Genomic DNA, 18360 nt, shown 5'->3' with positions numbered 1-18360 from the left:
GTTTTAGGTTCTAATTATCCCATATCACGATTATGTGACATGCACGTCGACAAAGGTAACAAAACAAATAAAGAGTAACCACATGGTTTTAGATACGAGAACTCCAACGTATCATTGCAATTTTGTAATTTTATACCTATCAGGTTTTACATTATGGGTTGAACTTTCACCATTGATATTAACTAAGAAAATATGAGGTACTCCCTCCGTAAACTAATATAAGAGTGTTTAGATTACTATTTTAGTTATCTAGACAGAGTGCGGCTAATCTGCACCCGGGCTCATCTGCACCCACGTTTAGAAAAAAATTCAAAAAAAATACTAGAAAAATTCAAAAAATTCCAAATGTTTTTGTGATGGTAGATAATTTGACGCGTGAGGTGCGCCCCAAAATTCAACTCATTTGAGCATCTGAGCAGCTCTCGGCAAAAAAGACAAAATCAGGGTCTGTAATATACTGTTCACGCACTGTTTTGACCCGATTTATCTTTTTTGCCGAGAGCTGCTCAGATGTCCAAATGAGTTGAATTTTGGGGCGCACCTCACGCGTCAAATTATCTACCACCACAAAAAAAATTGGAATTTTTTGAATTTTTCTAGTATTTGTTTTGAATTTTTGGGCACTGTTTTGAGTTTTCCATCTAGACACTCTTATATTAGTTTACAGAGGAAGTATATCCTAAAAAGGTACACTATCGGATTTGTATTCAAAAGAGATCTCCTAGTCCTACCGTATAACTTTTGTGACATACTAGTTTATATTTCATTTGCTAAACTTAAGATGTATGTTTGACGCAAAATACAAGGGGTGCAATAAACCAAGACAAAGGGAGCAGAAACGACAGCTTAATGTAAAAATAGGACTAGATAATAATAAGTCAAGAGTAAAAGAAAAAAGATAAGAGTAATGCATCGACTTCTCCATGGCAAATTCACGATTCCAGACAGATCAAAAAAAAGTCTGTATAGATAGCCACCTCAAACTAGCATGACACAGGTAAAACAATGTCCGGTGGCATAGCATTGATCATAAAACCAGTAAGGTGTACGCTAGCTACGCTATAATTGCTCCCTCCCCTACGTACAATAATAACTAAAATGTGAAATCTTATTATTTTAAGGGACTCAATCATAATGCTACATAACAGTAATGACGGTGTATAAACCTAAACTGTTTTAGCAAACTCATCAACTAACAAAACGTGTAACTATGACCCCTTTATTTCTCTTCTAGAAAGATGAACATGGCAAGCAAACGTACACTCTGTCCAACGCTATATAGCCGCAGCAATATCCACCTAGTTACCATTCGCTATGTTCTCACCATTCCCATCTGTATTGACAGCCAACTTCTAATGGTATTCCTCCCCCGTCCAGCTGTATAGCCACAATATCCTATGGTCTCACACCGAAACCTTGCAATTCCACACACAAAAAAGGACCCAAAGGGTTCTTCTAAACTTGCGAAGCTATGCAACAACTCAGATTATCTTTGGCTAGATCTGCGGCTTCGTTTCACACATGACTGGGTTCCATTGCTTGCTGCTCCATCTGCTTCTCCAACTCTTCTGTAGAACAGCACGTAAGCTGCACCTGACTTCACTTCTTCCTCATTGATGGCAGAAACATGGCTATCATCAAAATTGTACCACCTGTTCTCATCCAAGAGCTGCACAAAATACAACTCTCCATTAGAAACTAGATTACAGCCAACACACAGGCAAATAAATAGCTCTACAACACAATAAGTAGAACTAGGAACTCTGGAAGACAATGTGGCAAGTTTCTATAACCGATTTCTCCTCTCTGACAATGCAGATTAAATGAATATATGTGCTTAGGCAGCATAGCTAGCAAAGTCTGCTATATATAGAATAACGAGATTGAAAGAGCAACTAAGCATTGCAAAAATAACTGCAGTTAAAGATAGAACACCAACAATTTAAAACAATGCATTAGTATGATACTTCGGCCCCTACTTCCAAATACATAAGGACATGCAATAACAAGTTGGAAGTCCTAAGAAGCTGAAAATGTGGAAGCATTCCGCAATATTACTTCCTCTGTTTTTGTATACAAGGCCACTTTGTTTTCAAGTCATACTTTGACTTATAATTTTGGTCAACAAAATATGGCTTATATGTCATCAAAAATGTGTCATCGGAAAGTTCTTTAAAAATGTGTCATCGGAAAGTTCTTTGAAATGTGTATCAAATGGCATGCTTTTTGTGGCATACAATGAACATTTCAATAAAATGGTCAAAGTTAGACATAAAAATATGAAGTGGCCTTGTATACAAAAACGGAGGGATTAGAATTTGAGAAAGTAACCTTTTTGGAATAATTAAAAAAATTGAAGTAGAAAATAACCTTTATGTAAGCAGTATAATGCCCACTCGCCATGCTGCCATAATGATTGCTAACAGCATACAGCTCATAAGTTTGACGCTGAGGTATCTTGTTAGCAATATAGTTTGTCAAATCCAAGTCATGTATTGGGAAATTAACAAAAGTTTCCAGCTTATGTTTAGTTGACCTACTAAATGAAAATCTCTTCAAATGAATAACTAACACTTCTGGTAGTCTCCATAAATCAAGCTTTTTACTAGCTTGCCTTTGCTCCTTGCACCTCGGACAGTACCTAATTCAATTAACATAACTTTGTTAAATTAAAATGTAAATTTAAAGTTCTAGACACTTGAAAGGAACAGTTATAGCACGTGCCTGCTATAAGATATTTCTAATAATCTGTAATGGGCTAAAAGTGATGCTTTCAAGATCAGTGCACAGGAAAATAATATAACAACCATGCAGCGCCATTATTTTCTGCATTGAAGAGGACACTGATATTTTGATTTTCCAGTTCTTTCTCATTATATAGATTCATATTCAGCAATGCAAGGTATCCATGAAAATACTAAATCCTAAGCCTACGAGTGAGATTATATCAAGTGAAATGCAAATGCAGATAACATAGCTACTACTTGACATACTATAACCCCTATGTCGACTGAAACTGAATATCAGCTAAGTTAGAGTTAGCAACACTTGCATGAACAACATATTTGCAAACATCAAAGGTATCTTCAGGGGGGCAGTATTGAATACTAACCACATTTCTTCAGGAACAAGTGGTTCTTCTCTCAAGAAAGCATCCAAGCATGCATAGAGTGAGAGAGGTTCACCACGGGTTCTCTTGGCGGGAGGAGCATACTTAAACACCTCTGGAAGGTGCTCCAAATGGTTAGTGTTCAACTTTTTAAGATCTAACTTGGACCAGTTGACAAAAATAACAGTTGCAACCGAAGACTGCGGAACCCTGATAGCATAATCAGTTTGCTCAATCACTGTGTTGCTATCATCAATCAACTGTAGCTGAAATTTGCTGCTGTCGGTGTGATAGCTTTGTGTTCTTGTGGAAAGAGAACTTTGAACTGCCGAATGTTGTGCCACATGATTTCTGAACATGGGCACAAGCATTTTACGGGCCATCTCATGGATATCAGAACCGGTGACAGTTTCATTGCGAGATATTTGTGCAAGAAGAGGAACACCATATGGCTTCCAAGAGGTTGAGCTGCTATTGTTTCCAAGGTCCCTACAGAAGCAAAGCATGTTAACAGTTAATGGAAATGGCATATGTTGTGTTTGCTGTTATATACAGCAAGCAAATTACTAAAGCTATTGCCCTAGCAGAATAAAAATGCAACTTATGTCTTTTTTTTTCTCTTTGCTTACAAGTCTTCACGGCGATGAACAAATTGAACATAACTTGCCCTTTTTTCCAATCTTGGAAGCCTATAAACTGCCAGGTGATCATCATCTTTAATTGTAGAAAGCTGGAGCACTGGATCCTCGAGAATAAGATGGATCCTATGACTACGTATCTGCAGATATAGTACAACGAAAATAGATTTACTAACACGATGAAATACAGCAGCATATGCTTGTTACAAAATGGGTATTTTGTAACAAACCTCGGCGATTAGAAGTCTCTCTTCATTCCTAAGCGAGCATGCGTTGCTGAGTGCTTGGATAAGGTCCCTGCACCTACCTTGCTTGGGTACACTTACAGTGTATGGTATTGGTGGAGCACTCCCATCACAAGTGAAAACGACAACAGTCATGCTCCGTGTTGAAGCAAATTGTAGAGGTAAGGAAAGATACATGAATGGGTCAAATGTCACTGAAACCTTTCCACATACTGGACAGACCAAAGTTGACTTGTACTGCCCCTGGAAATTAAAAGGTAAGATTTAGCAAAAATACCTCTGCCCAGAAGTCAGAGATCAATACACCATAATTTCATGCCAGACGTCTCAACCTTGTACTATTTCACAAGGCCTTTTAAAGCGCTAGGCGCTGGGCGAGCGTTCCGCCTCGCCTAGTGCAATCACAGCTTAAGAGGCGCCTAGGCGCGCTTAAGCATTTTGTGCGGATAAGGCAGCAAGGGGCGGCTAGGTGCATTTTTCAGAGAATGCAGGCTCTAAACTCTGTGCAACACTAGCCCAATAAGGCTCATTATGGAACCCTAGCTTGCAAACCCAACCGAACCATCTATGCTCTAATCTGAACCATCTGTCTATACTCTGTCTCATTCCCTTGCCTGATCCCCTTCCAGACACACACCGATGGTGGCGCTGCAGCTCCTCCACTGCCTGCTCCCTTCCGGGCACGCGTCAATGGCGGCTGCAGCTCCTCCTCCGGAACTAAATCTCTTTCCCCGCCTCAGTCCCTCTTTCCCCACAGCTGCCTCTCTTCCCCATGGTCGTCGCCTCATCGGCGCTGGAGTACCTTGTCAGCCGCCTAATTCACCGCCTAGGGCCAAAACAAGGTGTTTTACCTCCGCCTAGCGCCTAATCGTGCGCCTAGGAGCACCTAACTTTTCCACTGCATTGGCTAGCAATGGAAAGCATTTGACCGTCAACAACATAAAACATAACAGCCAATAAGAGGACTGTCACACTTATTGCAGAACTCCCATCTCATACACGGAAACAGTGGAGCATACATTAAACATGGGCGTATTTCTGCTACCTTGCTGCATATCAGAAACACAAAAACTGCAAGAACATGCACTAGCATCAGTTGTTTTTCCATGTCTCTTTTCACTCTGTCATGAGGTCATCCAAATTTAATCAAAATATCACTTTAAACTGACAAAGGTGCAAAAAATACATAACTACTGCAAGAAACTAAAACATGACCAGAAGGCCATGAACCACCTCTTTACAGCATCGAGCAAAGCGATTCATACAGATTCGGCCATTTTGGAGTTGAGACTAACCTGGCATACATCAACAATGATAGAATCGTTTCTGGCAATGTGATTTGCCCAATACTCATCAGCAACCTCTTCATCTGATCGTCCCTCAGCATCTTTGGATTTTAAGTAAGGTCTATGTTTCACACGGTTCAAGTCTTCATGCAGTCCATCCAGGAGGAATGCCAACAGCTCCTGGGAGTATCAAGATACAGAATTAAGAAGAACTGCAGACGGATAAGGAGCTGTCTAACGAAAGAATCAAACCTGTGAATCGTGTTGGTTGTATCCACTGAACTGAGGTGCAAACCGAGACAACTTTGTTTTGAATGGTCGTGGAGACACTGGCGTACGGCTAGGAGCCCAAAGTTTTCTCAGTAGCTCTCCAAAAGCTAATGCAAGTTCACCCTACAAGACTACCATCAGATCTCAGTAAAATTAATAGGACACATAGATGCAAATGATCATGAGGTCATAAAAATATAACCATATTACAAAAAGCAAAGTTATTTCTGTATTAACAAGCAACATTGATGCATTAAAACTTCAGCATGTTCCACAAACCTATTTATACCAACTGTAATGTGTAAAGATGTGAGATCTCAATGGAAATAAACATGAGATTCTGTCTCTCCAGCAAAGAAACTACTTCTGGTTTAAACACAACTATGTATGCAATAAAACTAGACAAAGCTGCTGTAACAACAGAAAGGGTGCACTCTGTCAGATGTGATGATGGTATACAGAAACACACAAACTTCATCTGTATTTAAGATAAACTGACAAATTTGTTTTAGTGAAAAAAATTGTGAATCTGAACCACAATAAAGATGAAGGTACAGCACACAATAAACGCTAGCAGTAAGACTACTACAGTGGTGAAGGTACGCAATGCCCACAGAGATTCAAGGTAAAATTAACTGAATCTAAAATATCTAAACAGGACGCAATTTTACTTCTGTCGCGCTAGAAAGAGTACTTACCACCATACCCAGAGGATTGTGCCAATTAATTTCACAGTGGTAATCTTCACGAAAATATCTAGCAAACTCTGGTGTGTGCACAAGACATTGTACAGCACTGTTCATGAAACATGTGTTTCCCAAGTTAAGTAGCCCAGTAAGACCTGACGGAGATCCCCTGGTGGTCATACCAACAGTACCAGGAACATTATCCAAGTCACCACTGGAAGAGCGCAGGTACTGGCTTTGCATGAGACTCGAGCTGTAGCTTCTGGAACCATAACAGAGTGATGCTAAATTCTCATTCAAGCATCCTGATTTTGAAGCATTTGTCATCAAATAAGTTGATGTGCTTCCAAAATAATCTTCTTGGATTGAACTCATGCACGCACCATCCAAACTACCATTTGCATCAGTGGTGACTTCAACGAGAATCTGCCATAATAATATAAACAGTTCATAGTTAGGATCATTTACTCTGGGAAGGGACACACATAATTGCCCTACAAATTAGTGTCATTACCACCCAGCAGAAAGTGACAAGAAGTCAAAAATAATTTTAAAACAGCTCACGACTACCAACAATAATGTAAAGTCCAGTTCTCACATCTTGATCCATTTGAATGTTGGCATCATCAAGAGTTTTCTCCAAGTTATCCATCAAAGCATGCTTTGTTCGACCATAGTAGTCCCAGATGCACACCTACCAATAACAGCCATAATGAGTAAGCAAAACTGATACATGCAGTAAAATCCATAGGAATAGACATTTGAATACAACAGCTACCTCATCTGGTACCAAATCAAAAACCTCACACGCCTTCTTACGGAGCTCATCAACTGTAACCTGCATGAATTTTCAGATTATAAGTTTTTACATTAATTCACAAGGGTTCATCTAGTCTACTTTTACAATGAGTAGTGCCATTACACGAATTCTACAGAAATGTTTCTGTAGAAAGGATCTATCATCTCATAATTTACATAAATTCATTACTATGAATAAATGGAAATGAAATTATTTTATATATTTTACAGTGGACAAAGATATAAGGGCATACCCTCTTGCTTATCCTTACTACAGCTTGCTCTCCTTTCGGCATCAGAAGTAACTGCAGACGTAGAGGATAAACTTCTATGGCTAGATCAGTTTGAGACAAGCCAGTATTGATTGCCTTTCTTGGTAGTGTTGGCCCTCCACCATACCTGTTAACGGGTTTTGATCAAAATGAAAAGGTTAAGCTAAGTTAATACGAACAAGATTTCAAAGTTTACTCTGTCAAGCAAGCAAACGAAAAAATGGAAGCTCCCCTTGCCAGAGAAGATTTCAACTTCTTTTTGTCGGATGGTTATCCACCACAGGCTATGAGATATGTCGCTTCCAAACAATCGGTCTACAGATAACAATGCCTTTAGTTCTCAAGAATTTGCGTGACTAGGATATTGTGACCAAAAACCATTTGTTCACCAGTATCTTCATACAATCATTTTAGAAAGAAATATATTTGGTTATGTAACAAATAGTTGAGTCAAAAAGGGAGTCACAATATAACTTTCTAACATAATGAACCAAAGTTTGATGCTTCACTTAGCATGACAAATAAAGTAAATGAATTTAGTTTACAGTAATACAGGTAAATGGACTGACTGTAAACAGCCGAATGAACAATTAATCCATAGAATCAAATAAGGTGGCACAAGAGCAACGATAGGTCCATATTTTCAGACAAAGACACGTTGCTTTGTTGCTACCACAAAAAAAACAGTATCACGTAATTAAATGCACAGTGGCATTAGATTTTTGGAATCAGATTCGCATTCTGAACAAATGAGACATACCAACTATGCAGTTTTTCCCAGACTTGCTGAGGGAGCAATATATAATCACGGCCTTCAACCAAAGTATCATGTAGCTCAATCTGTATGTCGGAGACTTCAGATGCCATGTCATCCAACAAATTTGTATTGTCAATAGCTCCTGGCCTTCTAGGAGTATTTGAACCGAACTCATGATGATGAGAACCATTACTTGGTACACCAGCCAAATCATGAATAACATAGTCAATCCAACTTTGCCACCACCTATTTGAGTCAACCAAGAAACATATATGTCTAAGATCCAAAAGAAGAATACAAAAATGACACAGCAGGTCAGGATCAGTCAAACATAAGATGTGAATGCTATGTAAGTAAATCTGTATTTCAGATGATGCCTACAGAAACATAGTTTCGGTGACATATATCTACACTGTACAGGTATTACCTCCATCCCAAAGTTCTTGTCTTAGATTTATCTAGATATGGATGTATCAAGTTAGTGTTAGATACATCCACATCTGTATCTAGACAAATCTAAGACAAGAACTTTGGGACGGAGGGAGTACATAACACGCAAATCAAAGGAACAGCTAAAGCAATTGTATATCAGAATGAAAGTTGTCAGAAGCTACCTGTCATTCAGCAAGGGTATAATCGCATATGTTATATAGGCATCTTACAAGCAGCCTAAACTATAGGAGTACTGAACAAATGTCGGAATAACATGACAACAGGTCAGAAGATAGCTAGCGCAAAAAATTGGATGCTGGCCAAGATTGAAAAGGTAATAAAATGAACCAACTCACAACGGATTGCCAGGTCATAAAATGTTCAAACTACCAATCTTGCACACTATAGACACCAGCACCAGACTAAAAATCCTGCCAGTAGCACTAAAAGCAAGGAGCGCCTCCCTCGAATCTGCAGCAGCTATGCACGTAGACGGATAAATCCAGCAGCAACTAGCACCGGTAAGAATCACCAAATCCAGCTCCTGTCCTCATCCAATATTACCTCAAATCGCTCTCCGTAAGGACCTTCCGTCCACCCAAACAATAGCAGCAAGTGAATCTAAAAGAAACAGTATCCACCCTTGCGCACTGCGTCCCTCAAAACAAAGCGCGAGACAGACGGCTGAACCCGAGACCGGATCGAGAAGCAGGAGAAGGAAGCGGGCAGGGGACCTGTTTGTGATGAGGAAGAAGATGTCACCCTCCTTGGCGTGGGCCTCCGCGGCGGCGGTGATATCTCGGATGAGCGCCATCTCCTCCTCCGCGGGAAGCTCCGGTGCCGGCTCCGACTCAGTAATCTCCATCGCCGACACCGGCGAGGAGCCCTCGGGCTAGGGTTAGGGTTGGGTTCGGCTTTTCTAGGGCGCCGCGGGTCGAAGCGAAAGGTTTGGCTTCTGGGGACGCTTTTGTTTTATGGGAGTAGAGTAGAGGCGGCGGCGGCGGCGGCGGCGGTGGTGAACGGCTATGGCTGCGGCGACCGATGGTCGTGGAGAAGCGGAACTGATCGCCTTTTTTTCCGGCCTCCAGCGAGCGAACGTTTGGTGCGTGTTTGGTTGCCACTCCACCCACCCCAGCCTGACTCAATGATGCTTTGTTTGGTTGTCTCTATCTTGTTTATCTACTACTCTCCCCGTCCCGAAAATACTTGTCATTAAAATGGACAAAAAAGATGTATTTAGAACTAAAATACATCTAGATACATCCCCGTTTTATTCATTTTGATGACAAGTATTTCGAGGGAGTACTATCTACTACTCCCTTCGCCCGGAAATACTTGTCATCAAAATGAGTAAAATGGAATGTAAACTTGCAATCTGATGGTCTACATTCCTCCAGCATACTAAACGCGTTTTACGCTTTAATTACCCATCATTGCCATTACTTTAATTAATTACCCATCATATGCCATTGGGTTAACATCGTTCCCCCGAACGCGTCGCTCCCCTCTGTCCTCTCGCAACCAGCCGTTGGGGCAGTTTTCGCACCTCGCCCGCCTCGCACCGCCCCGCACCTCGCCCGCCCCGCACCGTCGGCACCAGCGGCCGCACCAGCGCCGTCCGCGCTCGCACCGCCCCGCACCTCGCCCGCCTCGCACCCCAAACCCCCAGCCCGGCTGCCCTGCACCCCATACTCGATCTCCCTCCCTGCGCCTGGTGGTTTCCTCACTACCCCGTGCATCTCCTCTCCTCGCCACATCCTTCCTCCGGGAAAAGCAGGCTAGGGGCAGTAGCAGGGACAACATGACGGGGCCCGAGGCTGAGCCCCCTTACCTGCGACTGTGTTCCGGCGTCCTCCCGTTGCAGGGCGTCGAACCCTCTGGAGGTGCGGAGGTGGCGGAGCCGGGAGGAGAGGCGCAGGATCTCGACCTTTATGTGGCGGATTACGGCGTTGACGGCCTTTTCGTCGCGCTCCTGGTGTCGGTGGTTCAGTGCCGCCGCCGGACCATGAACAAGGACGACACCTGGTGGCCTCCCGCTAAGAGTGGTCCTCGCCTCCGCATTACATCCCGCCTACTCCCCATGTTGAGAGTGTGGATTCCTAATTAGTTTACAGTGTACATGACGTCCGATGACAGCGACCCGAGGTACCTCAGTCTTTTTTGTGTTTTTTTTGGTTTAGATGAATTGAGGATGCACAAGAGCTTGCTGTTCAACACAATTATAAGTGGATTGGTATGTTTCTTAGTTAATTTTTTAACCAATAACTGGACAATCCCGGATTCATGACCCCAGAGCAAATAGTTAGCATTTGTAATTTGAATTTTCTCAGTATATATCCAAGCATTTTTGTCAGAACGACTATGTATGCTCAGATTTTTCAAAAGGCATTTTCGGTGAATGACTACAATTGGTTAATTATTTTCAATATGAAAGCAATTTGGAATATTTTATTTGTAGTGGTGTGTTTTCTGAAGGCCAACCTGGCACCAACCGCTTTTGTTTACATGTTGACAAGCCCTTTGATATGAGACAGAGAGGATATTCCTATGGTTAAATGTTAGGGCATAAATTATTGACCTTTGTTTGGTAAGAAAAGATGTTGACTCATAGTTTCCCTTTTTTCCAGATTAATGCCAATTTTGTAAAGAATCTGAAGATGTGGGCATAAGCCATAAAGGATTCAGGAAGTACAAGAAAGGTTTTACCTTTATTACTTTATGCAAGTTTTACTTTGTGGTCCTGTATTGAATTCTGTAATCTTATGCAACTGACGATACTTCCAATTCAGATCACAAATATTGGGCAGCTGGTCTTTAAGGCAATTTAAAAAGTGAAGGAGCATCAATATAATTTTTTTGTTGCTTCCATCACAGGTTTATCTTGACGACAAGCTCTTTATTAGGAAACGTAGTCTGGTGGATGTCTCTTACATGGCTAATTTAACTTTATATTTGTTCGGTGCCTATATTTTTACTAGCAACAACAATGAAGGCTGACATTTGATCGAGGATGCTTCTGCTATAAAGACATAGCGTGGGACATTTAAGATGTACATCACATATAGGAGAGCCAGGAAATGCACATAACCTCAACTTATATTTTCTACTGTAACCAGAAATATGAAATAAAATGTGTCGTAATTTTTTCACTCATCAAGGTTGCTAGGTGCCAAAAATAATAGCTATACAAAGTAACAACAGAAACCTGGAACTACTATATTTCTTTGATGGGTGACTGTTTCATATGAGGAAAACAAATCAGGTGCTTTTCTTCTATGTCTAATTTGTATAAGATGCAGATTCTATGGAACTTTTGTATAATTTGATTGCTACATAACCTGCTGTATGAGCTTATTGCCACATAATAGTTTTCGGTTCTATCTGCTCATATAATTTATACTCTTATGTATGGTTTGTTTTACTATCTTTGTGGACTGCAGATAAGTATGTTTTCTACTGTTTCATAAACTATGTTTTTCATTCATGACAATAATGCTTGAAAATTAATTAATATTCCAAATAAACCATGTTACTCATGTTGTATAGGCCTTTTTTACAGATTACTAGATGATAGTCAGTTTTGTGGGTAACCTGAATTATTGTACTTTCTTTTCCAGCCTTTTGTTTGGAATCAAATTCAGTACATCCACTGCTTAAGTATAATGAGCAACGCAATAATTTATAAATCTTTATTTATTTATTGGTGCTTTGTAGGATGGTTTCAGTCAGATGATGGCATGCTATTATTGTATCTTGTTGTTCGTGAGGTTTCGTATGTCTGAATGTTATTGTTTCTTGCATTGTCTTTGCATGAACATTTCAATTTGTTCAGGTTGGATGCCAACGACATCCTGGCTTTGGTACGGTGGTAGTGCCCAAAACCTGCAGATTTTCTATCATTGTATTTACATGAACTCGGATTTCATATGTCTTCCCTTGTTCTTTGTTGACATTCAACTAACTTGGCTGTCTATTTGCTAGAAATGGTTGAAGATGGTAGACTTGCCTATTGGTTTGGATTAAATGATAGGCTTTCCTCTTTGTCAGAAAGGAGTGTGACTTGGATTAATGTTACCGCAGGTCGCAACTGCGTAAGTTGTTCTTTCTATAGTTCTGTGTGGGGCACACGTTTTTTTAAATACATATGGAAAAAATAATATGCAATTTAATTCATATTGCTTTTGTAGGTCGGTGTAATTTACATGTTACAGTTATTTTAAGGCCTGCTGATGTGTCCTTCATTATTCTTCATTTTATGCAGGGTTGCTCTGGATGAAACATCTTATCTTTACTAGCGATGCACTTACAAGAGCATCAGGCTATCTTTGGCACATAAAATAGTTCTTGGTTTGACCGTTGGTGAAGTCCTCTAGAATTTTTCATCCCGGTGGTGCAATCAGTACATGAAGCAAACTAAGGTTCATGTTTGTAGAAATGATATCATTGGGATGAATCTGTATAATATCGGAACTCACAATAATTCTCTTATAATTAGGCCTTGACCCTTGAGTACAAATATTCATGTAGGACATCTTGAATTAACAATTTCACTCATGTTTGATCGGGCAAGTTCTTTCTTTACATGGTTACACAATTGATTTTCTTAGTAGAACAATCGCAAATTGTATTGATTGATTTTTATATTCTCTTTTCGATGTGTTTTTATGTATTATTGGTTTGGAATAGATGATATCTCACAATCAAGTTTGAAGTTACTCTAAAGAAATGATAACATGGTTGGGCATTCTTGTCCAGTTCCATTTTCTCCATATTTATGCTACCTTTATTTGTGGTTGTATTCCATTTACCAATTTTTTATTGATTCATATTACATTTATTGCTCATAGTCTGTTCAATGAGCAATATTTGGACCATATAAACATGGATCTAATTCTGGGCACTACTTCTCATTGTAGGCCAAATGCCATGATTATAGCGAGCCACATATGGTGGCTATTATTTTCAAGATTGGTGAGTGTGCTGCTTGATCTTTAAGTGTGTGTGAGTTGTAGTAGGTGTATCATTGAAAAGAGTGTTAGTCGATACGTGCATTGCACGTGCAAGCTTACTAGTCTGCATTAGGGGTAGTTTTGCTCACGTTGTTTGGTTGCCTGCATTGTCTCAACTCACACATAAACATGTTGTTTGGTTGCATACAGGGTGTGAGGTATGCTAATCTTGTAACCTATGTGGTGAGGTTATCTTACACACGACTACAGTTACCACACCAATACCACAGCACTTCACTGGCGAGGAACTCACGATGATGGTCAAAGTCTTCATCCCAAATTGTGGCGTCGCCTTGTCAACTTCAACCTTGCATGCCTGCTTTTGCACAAACTTGGCATAACCATCTTCTGACGCCTATCTAGTCTTAAACCCTCTGTGGTTGTTGTCGTTGTACCCTGGAACTTGTTGGTTGCAAGCTTTCCATGAACTATAAACCCTTGGTGCCCTCCCGACGAACACCGCATACCGCTTGTCTTAGCAGTGCACAAAAAGCAACAGTTGAAGTAGCAAGCAATGGAGTAATCAAGCAGCAAGCAGTAGATAACTAGTAAGCATGCATGATCATATGGCATAACAAGTTCGACCTAGCACTACTACGGTGTCATCCTATCACCACCACATCCAAAAGAGGGTGTCGTCTACCACCGCAAGTTCGTGATCACCCTGAGGGGTTAGTATATACCACCTCACCAAAATATACAAAACGTCAAATTGTTTTCAAGCCCTAGCTACCCAAAATATATGTCGTCATCGTCATCGTTGTCCTTATCGCCATTGCCATCGCCGTCGAGGATCATGCACGCGGTAACCAGCAGCAAACTCTAGTAGTAGTGCTTGCCCAGCCAGCTCCTAAGCTAGATCACCCTGTGGGCATCTGCCATGGCAACAAGCCCAACACCCGGCCTTCTTATCCAACGGTGGCTCAGAGCTGCCATGAGAGCCTCATCGCTGAAGCCACCTTGCTCCATGACGGCGTTATACAAGTCAGGATGGACATCGACGGCCTTGCTTTCCCTAATGTCGGTTGCCACCTCCTTCACGGCCTCAGTCATGCTGGTGAAGACACTGATCTCCTCCTCCATCAAGCTGCCCCTCTTCCTCTTCCCATCGAGCACAGGGACATGCTCAAATGGCTTGTCAGAGCCATCAAGGACTGCCTCTACATCCGGGGTACCTGGGAACTCTGGCATGGGAGAACCGAGAGGCTTACCGGATCCCATGGCATGCTTGCTGGTTGCCTGCACGAAGGAGAAGATGTGTTGCATCTACTTGTAATTCTTAATGGATGTGTTGAGGAACTCATCGTCTTTGGGGTGGTCCTAAGGAAGAAGCACATGCGTTGTTAGTTGCGAGTAGGCAATAGTAGTCAGTGTGAAAAACAAGGGGGCAGTGAGCTAACCACAACATGCACATGGTCGGTGTACTACTCTGCCTCTGGAGTGATCGAGCAAGTGTTCTAATCCCATGAGACGCTGCTAAGGTCTTTGAGCATGGACACTTGGATCAATCGAGCTCTCCACTTCCTGAGGTGGTTGTACACCTGGGTGGCAGTCGCCTCCTGGCCATATAACTTGAACACCTGCTTCGCCATGGTGTTCAAGCTCACCTCCTTGGAGCCCTTGTCAGTCCTAACCCCACTAGAGATGAGCTCACACATCTTGTTCAACACGAACATGGACATGAACGGCTGCCACGTCATATTGTTCCCCCTACCGTCCTTCTTTGCCTTTGTGGCTGCCGTCAATGCAGCGGCAGAAGTAGTAATAGTTGGCTCAATGAGCACAACTGGCACAAAAAGAGAACCATCGGGTGATACCTTGAACACATCTGAATCATGAGGCATCTGCCCATTGAGGGGGCCTAGGAGTCCTCGACATAGGACGCACTGATACGTCTCCAACGTATCTATAATTTTTTATTGTTCCATGCTATTATATTACCCCTTTTGGATGCTTATGGGCTTTATTTTACACATTTATATCATTTCTGAGACTAACCTACTAACCGGAGGCCCAACCCGTATTGTTGTTTTTTTGCCTATTTCAGTATTTCGAAGAAAAGGAATATCAAACGGAGTCCAAACGGAATGAAACCTTCGGGAGCGTGATTTTTGGAACGAACGTGATCTGGAGAATTTGGAGTGCAAGTCAAGAAGCTTGCGAGGCGGCCAGGAGATAGGATGGCGTGCCCACCCCCTCTGGGCGCGCCCCTATCTCCTGGGCCCCACAAGCGGCCACCGACGTACTTCTTCCTCCTATATATATACCTACATACCCCGAAAACATCCAGGGAGTCAACGAAACACAATTTTCACCACCGTAACCTTCTGTATCCACGAGATCCCATCTTGGAGCCTTCGCCGGTGTTCCGTCGGAGGGGGAATCGACCATGGAGGGCTTCTACATCAACACCATAGCCCCTCCGATGAGTTGTGAGTAGTTTACCACAGACCTTCGGGTCCATAGTTATTAGCTAGATGGCCTCTTCTCTCTTTTTGGATCTCAATACAATGTTCTCCCCCTCTCTTGTGGAGATCTATTCGATGTAAACTCTTTTTGCGGTGTGTTTGTCGAGATCCGATGAATTGTGGGTTTATGATCAAGTTTATCTATGAGAAATATTTGAATCTCCTCTGAATTCTTTTATGTATGATTGAGTTATCTTTGCAAGTCTCTTCGAATTATCAGTTTAGTTTGGCCTACTAAATTGATCTTTCTTGCCATGGTAGAAATGCTTAGCTTTGGGTTCAATCTTGCGGTGTCCTTTCCTAGTGATAGCAGGGGCAGCAAGGCACGTATTGTATTGTTGCCATCGAGGATAAAAAGATGGGGTTTATATCATATTGCTTGAGTTTATCCCTCTACATCATGTCATCTTTCTTAATGCGTTACTCTGTTCTTATGAACTTAATACTCTAGATGCAGGCAGGAGTCGGTCGATGTGTGGAGTAATAGTAGTAGATGCAGGCAGGAGTCGGTCTACTTGTTGCGGACGTGATGCCTATATACATGATCATGCCTAGATAATCTCATAATTATTCGCTTTTCTATCAATTGCTCGACAGTAATTTGTTCACCCACCGTAATACTTATGCTATCTTGAGAGAAGCCACTAGTGAAACCTATGGCCCCCGGGTCTATCTTTTATCATATAAGCTTTCAATCTACTTTTATTTGCATCTTTACTTTTTGCATCTATATTATAAAATACCAAAAATATATTTATCTTATCATACTATCTCTATCAGATCTCACTTTCGCAAGTGGCCGTGAAGGGATTGACAACCCCTTTATTGCGTTGGTTGCGAGTTCTTTGTTTGTTTGTGTAGGTGCGTGGGACTTTTGAGGAGCCTCCTACTGGATTGATATCTTGGTTCTCAAAAACTGAGGGAAATACTTACGCTACTTTGCTGCATCACCCTTTCCTCTTCAAGGAAAACCAACGCAAGCTCAAGACATAGCAAGAAGAATTTCTGGCGCCGTTGCCGGGGAGGTTTTCGCTCAAGTCAAGACATACCAAGTACCCATCACAAACTCATCTCCCTCGCATTTACATTATTTGCCATTTGCCTCTCGTTTTCCTCTCCCCCACTTCATCCTTGCCGTTTTATTCGCCCTCTCTTTCTCAACCTCTCTCTCTCTCTCTCTCTTTCTCTTGCCTTTTTCCGGTTACTCGCGTGTTAGATCGTTTACCTTGTCATTATGGCTAGTCCTCCTATCCTTGTTATTACTGCCGAACATGAAATTCTCAATTTTAAGCAAAGGGAGGGAGAAAATTTAAAAGATGCTTGGCATAGAATTTGCAATGCTCAAAATAAATCTTCTAGGAAGCTTTCTACTTCCGTACTTCTTCGCAATTTTTATGTAGGCATTACTCCTTGGAATAGATGTGTTTTTGATACCGTTACCGGAGGGGGTTTCTTGAGTAGCCATACGTTTGATGCTTAAAATGCTATGTTAGATTTGTTTGGCCCACCACCTCTTTTGGTTAATGGAACTGTTTTAACTTTAGAACATGTTATGCAACAGCTTGAGATTATTGAAAATAAAATTGCCACTGTTGAGTTGATTGAAAATTTCGATAAAAAGATTCATAATCACATTACCCAATATGGATCTAGGGTTGGAGTTACTTTGAAAAATCTTAAAGAGAAAGAACCTATAGTTAATGAAAAAATAGATCTAGATTCTGTAAGAATCGGTAAACTTGAGGATTTCATTACCAACTTAGGTTTCGCGTTTTCTTCCATGAAAAACACTCCAAAACCTCATACCAAAACTGCCAAGTTTATTTATGTTTCTAAAAATAAGGGTGAATCTTCTAGTAAGGGAGATGCGGATGTCAAATCCATAAGTGTTCATCCCAATTGTCTCTCTATCGTTAAGGAACCTTTTGCTACAAACGAATTTCTTGAATTTTTGCCTAAAGGTTTAATCATTGCTAAAAAGGGAGAAACCCCTAAAGATCGCAAGTGCTCTATTGAGGAATTAAGTGCCAAAGATGGCACCACTTAGATCTATATTCGCTTTTATGCCTAGCTAGGGGCGTTAAACGATAGCGCTAGTTGGGAGGCAACCCAATTTTATTTGTGTTTTTGTTTTTGTTCCTGTTTAGTAATAAATTTTGCATCTACCTTTTGTTTAGATGTGTTTTTATCTTTTAATTAGTGTTTGTGCCAAGTAGAACCTATAGGATAACCTATGATGATAGTTGATTTGATTATGCTGAAAAACAGAAACTTTGCGTGAATGAAATTAGTTTTGTTAAATCACATAAACGTGATTTTGCGTTGATTCTTTTTGCTGCTGATCAATAGACAAATTTTCTAGGACTTCCTATTTTGGTAGGATTTTTAGA

General features: G+C 41.1%; 1 protein-coding gene across 3 annotated transcripts; it reads right to left on the bottom strand.

Annotated features, from left to right (window-relative positions):
* Positions 1–1456: 1456 nt before the first annotated feature.
* LOC123091839 (ubiquitin carboxyl-terminal hydrolase 5) lies at positions 1457–9636 on the bottom strand. 3 transcript variants are annotated; one of them, XR_006443595.1, is made up of 14 exons: positions 9228–9636; positions 8065–8307; positions 7287–7431; positions 7013–7072; positions 6833–6928; positions 6247–6660; positions 5531–5671; positions 5288–5458; positions 3978–4235; positions 3739–3887; positions 3113–3598; positions 2541–2641; positions 2371–2457; positions 1457–1669 (listed from the first exon to the last, which is right to left on the bottom strand). XR_006443595.1 is itself a non-coding variant. In XM_044513437.1 (13 exons), exons 1-13 carry the CDS (start codon positions 9356–9358, stop codon positions 1487–1489), a joined length of 2748 nt encoding a protein of 915 aa, XP_044369372.1. In that variant the 5' UTR covers positions 9359–9635; the 3' UTR covers positions 1457–1486. The 3 variants fall into 3 exon arrangements, 2 of the variants coding, with proteins under 2 accessions (XP_044369372.1, XP_044369374.1); XM_044513437.1 differs by having other exon boundaries at positions 2371–2641; positions 9228–9635; XM_044513439.1 differs by having other exon boundaries at positions 2371–2641; positions 7287–7619; positions 8065–9634.
* Between the last annotated feature and the right edge of the window lie 8724 nt (positions 9637–18360).

The sequence above is a fragment of the Triticum aestivum genome, chromosome 4B (assembly GCF_018294505.1).
Source record: "Triticum aestivum cultivar Chinese Spring chromosome 4B, IWGSC CS RefSeq v2.1, whole genome shotgun sequence".
Taxonomy (NCBI): domain Eukaryota; kingdom Viridiplantae; phylum Streptophyta; class Magnoliopsida; order Poales; family Poaceae; genus Triticum; species Triticum aestivum.
Note: the sequence above shows the minus strand (reverse complement) of the source record. Positions and strands in the feature narration are given on the sequence as shown.

What these genes read in the sequence shown, in the direction of transcription:
- LOC123091839 (XM_044513437.1), bottom strand. Translation starts at nt 9,358, where the DNA reads ATGGAGATTACTGAGTCGGAGCCGGCACCGGAGCTTCCCGCGGAGGAG. An exon ending in TTGATTTGGTACCAGATGAG is followed by an intron (nt 6,929 to 7,012) that starts GTAGCTGTTGTA and finishes TGTTATTGGTAG; the next exon opens with GTGTGCATCTGGGACTACTA. An exon ending in ACAATCCTCTGGGTATGGTG is followed by an intron (nt 5,672 to 6,246) that starts GTAAGTACTCTT and finishes GTAGTCTTGTAG; the next exon opens with GGTGAACTTGCATTAGCTTT.